Here is a 9,478-nt window from a genome sequence, read left to right as displayed (position 1 = left end):
GGTAGTGCACGGGGGCGGGCGTCCGCGCGTCCTCCAGAGAGCGTAGAAAGTGCGCGGGCAGGCGCGCGCAGAGGCCTTGCTTCAGCTGTAGCTGCTTCCAGAGGCGGAGCGGGAACCTGTGCAGCGGCATCGCCGTGCGCCGGTGACCCACGACTTGCTCCCAGCGGAGCCGGAAGTGCGGCAGGCAGCCGCGACCTCTGCTGGCCGCTGAATGGCCGCGAAGCCCGTCTGTCTAATCTCGTCCCGCCTCCTTTCTAAGGGACCAAGGAAAGAGCCGGGCAGAGACGGCGGCGAATCAAGAAAGGCATCTTCGACAAAGTGTGGCCCAGAAAGGGCCCGCGAGGGCCGGTACGGGCAGGGCGGGGCTTGCTATCCTGGGCCTCGCCTCCTCCCGCCCAAGGAAGCAGAACAGGGGGAAAAAAAGTAGTGACTCAATTGGCTTGAAAAATCACTGTATAATATTAAATTCACCAATCACATAAAAATATGTCTTTATGCCTTGGAATATTTTACCCCCTGAAACACCATATATGCATGTTTCCCGTCTTAGAGGTTGAGAATGCTTTGGTGGCTGTGCGCAAGGTGCCTGGGGCTGGTGGAACTCCAGAAGACCTGGCCCTGGACAGGCCCAGAGAGAAAGCCCCCAGAGCTGGAAGGGCCGCCTCCTGGTCCTCGTCAGCACCAGCTTTCCAGGAGCCTTTTCCCCACTCAAAAGGAAACAACACTTAGGTCTGGGGGCAGAGCTCTCAGGAGCAGGAAGGCTGGGCTGGGTCTCCAGAGACTCCTCCCCAAGCTTCAGTGGGCCTTGTGCAGGGGGCAGCCCAAAAGGATGCTCACCAGACAAGGCAGGGACCTTGAAGTGAGCAGTACACAAGTGCCTTGCAACAGTGTGCCTCCTGGGGCCTTCAGAACTGCTGAGTAGCCTCCTCCCCAGGAGGCTCTCCTCAGGATGGTGGCTCCACTGCAGAGAGCAGGGGAAGGGCAGGGCTCTGCTGTATCCTTGGGGGTCAATCGGCTCTTTGGTGATATTGGTTTCTCCCACTGCAGCTGCTGCCACTGGGGGGGGGAGGGTGTCCCCATACCTGAGGCAGCTGGCATTCAGGGGCAGAATGTAAAGGATGCTAGGAATGCCCAGCTACCAGCCTCAGTGGACTGGGGTCTCTTTGGCCATGTGGGTCTCACATCATAACTTTACAGGGGAACAGGGAGTCTTCTCTACACCTCTGGCCATTTCAGGCCAGCAGAGCACATGGTACCTGTGGTTTCCAGGGGCCTGTAGAAATTGCTGAGACCTGCAGTGGACTTCAGCAGCAGAAGCAAGGGAGCTGGTTGAGTTGGGGAGTGGTGATCCCTCCTTCTAGAGGAGGGAGCTAAGGTCTCAGGGCAATTTTATTTCGTTAGGAACTAATTTGGACAGGGCTGGACAGGGCTCCTCTCCCTTGGTCCTGCTCCTGACTGAAGAAGTTATAGTAGCAGGTGTCCCCAAGCTGGCTACGTCAAGTCACTGTGTATAGCTCATCCTGATTGTTCTTGCAGATCTGATAGTGGCAGGGGAATTTCTGTGAGCAGGCCCAGGGCTCAGTCTGCTCCTCCCGTGGTGGTAGCAGGAAAGCTGCGCTCCCAGCCAGCAGTATGTGCCAGATGCTGTGAGTGTAGTAATAGTTGTCACTGGTCATCATGGAGGTATAGATGGCAACGCCCATGGAGGCCATGGAGATACCAGGTAGGAGGCAGAAGGCCCAGCGCTGCCATGACGTCGGGTAGCATTGGTGCCGGTGCCTGCAGCGCTGTACCTGGAGTAAACAGCCATACAAGTGTTGGCATAGCCTGGTTGCTCCCAAGAGTCCAGCACCAGTGGTCGTGGGGCTGCCCAGATCTGGGCAGCAAAACCATGAGAATGGGTTGCTGAGAGGATCAAGGGTACATGGCCACTGGTCCTCAGACCCAGGTCTTAGACACAGTCAGGCTGGGCTTCTATAGGTGCCACCAGAAGCCCTCAGCAGAGGTGGGGCATTTGGGTCCTAGAGTGGATAGTAGGAACAGGACTGAGTGTGAGGCTGTCTGCTTCTAGAGCCTGCCCTGGATCCTTACCCACATGAAGGCCATGATCATAAAAGCAAAGAGGCAGGGCCCCATCATGTTCCAAATGCCTCTGCGATCTAGCTGCAGGGACATGGCGATGACCAATGTGCCCAGGAGAAACAGGACCTGGATAAGACACAGGAATGACTGCAGAGTCATGACATCTTGGACTGGGGGATGGCACCCAGCATGACAGGCAGACAGGTACATGGGCCATCCGTTGCACCCCATTACCCTCCTGCACCTCTGCCCACCCCACTTGGAGCTGCTGGCAGAATTTGCTCTGCTCTGCCCAGGAAGAGGGAAGTATCCTCCTCCAGGTCCTGTAGAATGGCCGCAGGTGAACACTGGCTAGGCACTGGAGGGGAACTGACTTTGCCTGGCAGGCCCCTCCAGGGATGAGGTGGTGATGCCCCTCTCTGAGGAAGGAAACAATCTGGACAGCCATATGTGGCAGCTCTGCACCCATACACTCGCCTGCCCCCTCACCCCTAGGTTTCAGGGCAGCCTCAGTCCTCCCCCAGATAGTTCCTATGGGGGACTCCCACCCCCAAGTCTCTGTCAGACGCCTCTGCTCACAACCTGCAGGTTCATGGCCCAACACTCAGCCCAGCCGGACTCCCACACTTTGGAGCTTTCTTCCCTCAACCTCTGTGCCTTGACCATAGGGTTTCCCTGGTGCCCCTGGAGGCAGTACCTAGAGCAGACCTGGCAGAAAATATAATTCATGGGAACCAGAGACTCATCTCACTGGCCAGGTCCAGCTGCCGTGTAAAACCTCCAAAGTGTGCTGCACATCAGGGAACCCAGGAGCATGGCGGGGTTTCTTAGGGAGGCCTGACCTGGGGTGGGCTCCTCTGTGAGCAGGGCCCAGACAAGGGCTGAGGGCCTTGCATAACCCCACTCAAGACCTTGTTCCTGGTGTCCTCTGACGGCCAGAATTCTTTCTCCACAGCTGCTGCGGCTTCTTCTGAGGATAGCTGACAGTCATGTGAAAATCAAGGCTCAGGGCCATGACTATCCACTGCCTACTGCCTTGTGCAAGCTACATATAAGGGCCTATGCTTCCCCAGAACCCAGCCCAGTCTCAGGTCACTCACGTGTTTCAGGACTGTCTTCAGCCTGGCCATGCAGAGGATCGTGACCCAGGTGGACACCCCAGAGCCCAGGAAGTCGCAGTACTGCAGTGTGTCATAGCTGAGGATGCACAACACCGCCTCCCCTGGCTGGTCACAGGCGTGGTAGAACTGCCAGATGGGGCAGTAAGCAGCAGCCCAGACATCCCCCCCAGGGGTCCCCAGAGGGGTGGGACATGCCTACCGTGGAGAAGAACATGGTGTAGAAGTAGACAGAGGCCTCCACTAGGAAGGCACGCTGCACAGACAACATGATGGGGACCAGGAACATGAGGTTGCTCAGGGTGAGCAGCAGTGCGGCCACCTTCTGCTGGGCCACCGTCTGGGCCGTGCTGTTGTCAGTGCAGCTCCACCCACGCCAGCCTGGGGGCCATGCAGTGTTCAGGGGCCTGAGGCAGGTACCTGGGGCCAAGGCTCCAAGTGGGAAGCCTTCTGAATTCCAGATCCCTACCATCACCCAGGTGCAGACTGCACAGTTGTGGGTAAGAATGGGCAGGTGGGGACAGGTGTGAGCAGGTGTGAACAAGTGGGGGCAGGTATAGACAGGTAGAAACAGACATGGACAGGGAAAACAAGTGTGGGCAAGTATGTATAGACATGGGCAGGTATAAGTAGGCCAGGGGTAGGGGAGCCAAGGTCAGCAGATAGGACTACCCCTGGAGACACCTCACTGTTTTTGCCTAGGCGGTGGATCACAGCAGGCATGAGAATGGGGAGAAACCATTTGGCCCTGCTTTGCCTGCATGGGTCCTCTCTGCAGTCCTGGTGAGGCTTCCACAGGGGATGTACAGGGCTGGGATACCAGTGTCAGCAAAGATTGTCCCTAGGTATGGAGGTCCCAAGCCCTTACCTGCCTTGCAGCTGCAACCTGCATACAGGTAGCTATATCTTCGCAGCAAGAGGCACTGGCCATAAGGTCCGCAGTCATTCAAACATGGCACCAGGTACAGTACGGTCTCTACATGGACCATGGCCTGTTCACAGACCCTGAAAGGAGGGGACATGAAGAGGTTGACCGCAGCTCTTTACAGCCAACTTAGCACCACTGCTCCCAACAGGCTCATGGACAAATGAACCCAGAATTGAGCTCCAGGTTCCAACAGCCTGGACTGATGCTCCTTCCCCGAGCCAGGGCTGCCATGGAAGGGATGGCCAGGCAGAAAGGGGGATCCACCCTGACACATGGAGACAGTAATTCCTAACTTCTGTGGGGAGCCAGGTTTCTCCCACACTCCCCATCCTGTGACAGCCACTGGTCTCAGCTCAGTTTACATACCCAGGACTCTCAGGGCATAGGAGCTGCAGGGAGAGGTACCAGCTGCTTGTCTCTGGGTAGGGGATGATGAGGTTGGCCACAGGAGAGGAGGCACGCAGAGATAAGGGGTAACCCTGGAAGAAGGCTGCATGGAGTGGGAAGGCCCATCAGAGGGGATGGAGGGGTCGGCCAGTCACCCTGCCAGTCACTCTGCCAGGTGCTGCCTGCCCACTGTACCTGTGGTGCAGTTGAGTGAAGTGTTGAAGCTGAGGAAGGCTGAGGCAGCATTCACACAGGCCACCACCAAGGTGTCCCCTGAGACCTCAGTCTGGAAGGGGAAGCAGCACAGGGTTAGTCCCCTGGAGATGTGGCATGGTGTCCACTCCTAGCACAGTCTCTCTTTCCATTCAGGGGATGGAACCCAGAGCCTCGAGGGAGCCTGGCAAGTGCTTGAGTGCCTTTCTTGAGGCTCCTGCTGGATCAGGGCTTATCCCAAGCGTTCCCTCCTGGACCTGCCTCCAGCTGTCTCTGATCCTAGTGACTCCATAGCCCCTTCCTCAAGCTCATCTCTGGGATCTGCTGACAGGGCCAGGCTGCCTCATGCCTGTTGGTGTCACTGTCACCCAAGAGGGTGCCAAAGTCAGTGCACAAAGGCCTAGGTAGGTTATCCAGTACCCTGAGCCAAGTCTGGGCATTAGCCACTTGCAGACAGGCCCAGCAGGCTATCAGGACAGTACCTTGTTGACCCTCAGGGTGATGGTGAGGGAACCCCCACTGTCCATGCCGGTGTCGAGGCGGAGCCGCAAGAGGGAGGGAGCGTCAGAACGCACCAGCACCGAGATCCCATCCATGGGCTGAAAGCGCACAGACACTGTGTCTATGTCCTCCCTCATGACCGGGAAGCTCAGGAGGCAGAAGGCGCCACCGCCCACCCCACTGCTCCTGCCTAGGCCCTGATGGGCAGGGCCTGGGGACAGCTGGCCCACGGAGGTATCATGGCTCTGGTTTGGGCTGTTTCGCAGAAGGCGCTGGAAGGTCATGCTCCATGGCCTGCAGGCTGCCAAGAGTACCAGGCTCAGCTGGAGGAAAGCCTGGGGGTAAGGATGGGGAAGAGACACTCCCACCCAGCCCTCCCTGGCAGCCCACCTGTGAGGGCAGCTTGGGCTATGAAGGCCACTGACACCTGGGGCCCCGCCAGGCTCTCAGCTGTTACTTGTAGCCACCGGCCCCAGGGTGGTGACGGCAGCAACAGACGACAGGACAGTGTGGGGTCTGTGCAGGTCAGCACCTTCTGGAAGTTGCTGGGAAGGGTGGCCCCGCCCACCGTGAGACGCACAGGGCAGCTCGGGCTCCCACTGGACACACAGCCCTGCAGCTCCAGCAGAAGCTCCTGGGTATACTCAGGGACGAAGATCCTGCACAAGGTGGTGTCCTCCCTCAGGCTCTGCGCTTCCTCCAACCCACTCAGCTGGGGGATCCAGCCTACTTCCCAGCAGGACCCCAAGGCCCAGGACCCAAAGGCTGGGCCCTGCAGACCACCCCAGGCCCCACTCACTTGAGGTAGTTGGGGTGGGAGAGGAGAGTCTGCGGAAGGGGCACATCAGGCTCCAGGATGGAGACCTCCATCGCCCGCATGACCAGCATGTCAGGCTGAAAGACGTAGGCACAGGTGGGAGCAAAGCCCTAGGGAGAGAAGAAGCTTAGGGTGTCAGATAATGCAGGGTACATGGCGAGCAGCAGGCCTTGGGGCACAGGGCTGAACCCAGAGCAAGGGCTGCTCCAAAGAGGGGGATGAAAGACCATCCAAACACTCAGGGGCTCCCCACCCCTACAGGTGAGTCCCCTCACCTGTACCTCGATCTTCTGGGAGGAGGGGGGCAGATGGGCGGCCACAAACCAGTCCCCAGGGGCTGGGTGGGAGACGTTCACAGAGGTGTTGTCCAGCAGCATGGAGCTCAGCAGTGCCCTGACTTGGAAGGAGGGCTGCTGGATGGTATTGTTGGGGAAGCTGGTGCCCAGCGGGTTGATAACGGGAGGGGCCCCATGGCGGAAGTGCCTAGAGGTAGGAGGATAGGGCAGGGGTCAGGGGTCAAGTGAGGGACCTTGGTCAGATGCGGATGCTGTGGGCAGGTGGGAGGCTGGGCACCTACACGGTGATCTCCACATCGGTGCAGGGCGTGCCGCTGTCCCAGGACACGTGCAACAGCCAGCGCAGCAGCACGGTGTCTGGGGGCACACGGAAATGGAAGAGCCGGATGCTGCCGTACCAACTGTAGGAGGACAGCTTCTGCGGGGCCTGGGAGAAGTGCTCTGACACCAGCCCGACCACTGCAGGAAAAGGCACAGTCAGCCAGTTCGAGGGCCCTCTTGCCTCCAGCAAAAAAAATGAGGCAGGGCTTAGGTGCTACACTCAGAGGCCCCCAAAAGGAAAGGACTCTGGAAACTAAGTCCTGGAGCTGTGCTAAAGCCCCAGTCTTGCCAACTTCAACTTCAGCCAAGGTCCTCACTGCCCTCTGGCCCCTGGAGGTTGTCCCTGGTTTCTGGAGTTCTCCCTCAGGCAGCCATTCCTCCACCTACCTCCCCTGATGGCCAAAGGGACTTCTCATCCTGCAGAAGCTCCCAATATCCAGCCCTGGCCCCCAGTTCCCTGCTTCCTAATCCTTCTCTTGCTTGCCAGTGTGCCCCATCACTCAAACTGCATGACAGTCTGGCAGAGGTGGAGGCTGAAGGACACAGGAGGTGGTCAGGCAGGAGTCCCCACCCCTCCTGATGACTGCCCTGGGCACTGACCAGAGGACACACTCCTTGCTCCATGGCACAGATGCACAGGTGAAGAGTCTCAACTCCAGTGGCTGCCTGCCTCTCTAGCCTGCAGAGACTCCGACCCACAAAAAGCCCCTGATGGGGGAACCCCAGGTCAGAAGCCTGGCCAGGCATGGGGATCAAGGGACAGCTGGCCTCTGGGCTCCAAGTAGGTGAGAACTTTAACTGCCCTTGGGGCACACATCCAAAGGTGGCTATGAAGACTGAAAGCAAGGGCCCATGGACTTGGTCATCCACTTCTGGAGCCCTGCGTGGCCACGGGTGCCCCTTCCCCTCACTAGGGCCCCTTCCCCTCCAGGGTCCTCATAGGTGGAATGGACAGTGTTCCTTCTGCCAAGGTTAATAAGCGATGAAGTGCTTCAGGAAGAAACAGCAGCATCTGGTCTCACTCTCTGGGCTGAGCACTCCTACTCAGGAAGCCTCCCTCTGCCTCACTGAGAGAATGGCTGGCACAGGCCTCCCCCAGGGATGGGGAGGGAGCCAGGTGAGCAGCTGGTTCCCCTGCCAGCCTCGTGACTTCTCCATAGAGGCACCTGGAGAAACGACAGCAGCCTGCTGGCAAAGTCACAGGAGCACCAGAGGAGCCTGGAATGGGGGCTGGGTAGGAGTAGGCTCTGCCCACAACTCATCACAGGCTTTTCAGGTGTCTACTAGTCACCAGGTCCCACTTTCCAGGCTGTGGTTACAGAGCTAGGAGCTGCTGTAGGCCCTCAGGTGATATGACAATGTAAATAGAAACTAAAGTTCTGAGAACTGAGGCAGGGCATACCCCTGTCCTCAGGTTTGTGGGATCTTGAAGAAATGGTCATCCACTCAGGCATTCCATCTTTGAGGGGCCAGGAAGGGAGAACACCCTGCAGGTGCAGCTCCCTGACCGTCCATGGGAAAAACCCTTACTGGCCCCCTACAATGACAGTACCTAGGTGGTAGCTGTGATATTTCAACAGATAAACAAGAGATAAGAGACCAGTTCCAGGTTGCCCTAAGACTTGATCCCATGTCCCCAGGGCTACACAGCCCCTCCAAAGCTCCTGGAGGCTCTGCAACCCAATTTCCCTGCCCAGATGCCCACTCTGGTATCTTGGTGACATATATGGTAGTCAGCAAGATAAGCCGAGCCCCATGTGATATCAGTAAGGGTGAGGAGCACCAGTCATAGGCACCCTTCCCTGTCCCACACACTCCATAGATAAAGGGTTGGGTGGGGAAAGGGGAAAGGAAGTCCCTGAGCCAGCCCTGAGACCCTTGTCCCACTTCTTCCAAACCAGCTAGAGACCTGGCTGTGCTCAGAGCCCAGAAGTCACTAGCAGCCTGCCTTTCAGCTGACCTGGGAGGAGGTAGGGTCTAATCCAGGTCACCAGGCCTCTACCCTATCCTGCCCAGCCTAGGTGCTCCCTGCACCACCTGCCAGTGACACCCTCACCAGGGTCTCATCCAGGGGATGGAAAAAGAGGAGAAAGTGGAGTAATCAAATCCAGGGTAGCATTTAATCAGGAGCATTGTCCTCAGGAAAAACTGTCTTTTAAGCTGCACCAACCTCAAAAACCAGAAGGCATGGCCCTCAAGAAACAGAAGCTGAGAGGAGCAGTATTTCAGAGAAAGAGGGAGAGGCTGAGCACAGGGAAGTGGAGGAGCCAGCCCCTGGAGCACTAGATGAACCCCAGAAGCCCGAATTACAGTCTAGAAGTAAGGGTGTGTAGGGACTGAGGTGTAGACAGCCTGGCTGTCCCAGAGCTAAGCGGAACCCAGAGGGGTGGCACACCCTGGTCTAATCACCTCACTGGACCTCAGTCAAGGATGGGAAACCTCAGGGAAGCAAGCAGGTTCCTCCCTAAGAGGAGGTGCCCTTCCTCCAGATCCGCCCTTGCAGGCGGCTGCCTCAGATCAACTGAGTACAGCCTCCAAGAAGCAAGGCGAGCAAGTTCAAAGTGTTTGCACTGGGGGTGGGGAGGCACCACGAAAGGGGTGCATATGGGACCCCTACTCCGGGGTCTGAACTACTTTCTTCCATCTCTGCCCTGCGAGAGGAGATGGGGCCCTTAGAACCCCAACCCCACCATTCCTCCCAGCGGGTTTCCGACCCGGGCCCCTGAGCCCCTCCACCTCCGCGCTCAGGTGTGCTACCCGAACGCTCTGGGAGCAGGAGGGAGCGAAGCGCACATTCCGAAGGGCCGGCCTGGCC

The 9,478-nt window shown here is 58.1% G+C and overlaps 2 protein-coding genes across 3 annotated transcripts in view; both read right to left on the bottom strand.

Annotated features, from left to right (window-relative positions):
* Nucleotides 1–212, bottom strand: part of Mrpl28 (mitochondrial ribosomal protein L28) — a 2,749-nt gene extending 2,537 nt beyond the window's left edge. Inside the window, exon 1 of one of the 2 annotated variants that reach the window (XM_015491045.2) lies at nucleotides 1–212. This exon is cut by the window's left edge and continues 197 nt beyond it. In XM_015491045.2, the coding sequence (XP_015346531.1) occupies nucleotides 1–130 (130 nt within the window). In that variant the 5' untranslated portion in view covers nucleotides 131–212. The other variant, XM_015491046.2, reaches the window with a different exon arrangement.
* A 223-nt stretch (nucleotides 213–435) lies between these two features.
* Nucleotides 436–9,478, bottom strand: part of Pgap6 (post-GPI attachment to proteins 6) — an 11,815-nt gene continuing 2,772 nt past the window's right edge. Inside the window, exons 2-13 of the mRNA XM_048790064.1 lie at nucleotides 6,624–6,877; nucleotides 6,322–6,529; nucleotides 6,029–6,156; nucleotides 5,620–5,888; nucleotides 5,211–5,530; nucleotides 4,711–4,801; nucleotides 4,495–4,618; nucleotides 4,069–4,205; nucleotides 3,403–3,581; nucleotides 3,183–3,329; nucleotides 2,092–2,208; nucleotides 436–1,793 (exon numbers count right to left, since the gene is read on the bottom strand). Coding sequence (XP_048646021.1) covers nucleotides 1,497–1,793; nucleotides 2,092–2,208; nucleotides 3,183–3,329; nucleotides 3,403–3,581; nucleotides 4,069–4,205; nucleotides 4,495–4,618; nucleotides 4,711–4,801; nucleotides 5,211–5,530; nucleotides 5,620–5,888; nucleotides 6,029–6,156; nucleotides 6,322–6,529; nucleotides 6,624–6,877 — 2,271 coding nt within the window. The 3' untranslated portion in view covers nucleotides 436–1,496. The remainder of the gene's footprint in view (nucleotides 1,794–2,091; nucleotides 2,209–3,182; nucleotides 3,330–3,402; nucleotides 3,582–4,068; nucleotides 4,206–4,494; nucleotides 4,619–4,710; nucleotides 4,802–5,210; nucleotides 5,531–5,619; nucleotides 5,889–6,028; nucleotides 6,157–6,321; nucleotides 6,530–6,623; nucleotides 6,878–9,478) is intronic.

This window comes from Marmota marmota, unplaced genomic scaffold (genome assembly GCF_001458135.2).
Source record: "Marmota marmota marmota unplaced genomic scaffold, marMar, whole genome shotgun sequence".
NCBI classification, from domain to species: domain Eukaryota; kingdom Metazoa; phylum Chordata; class Mammalia; order Rodentia; family Sciuridae; genus Marmota; species Marmota marmota.
This window is presented reverse-complemented; position numbering and strand designations above follow the sequence as displayed.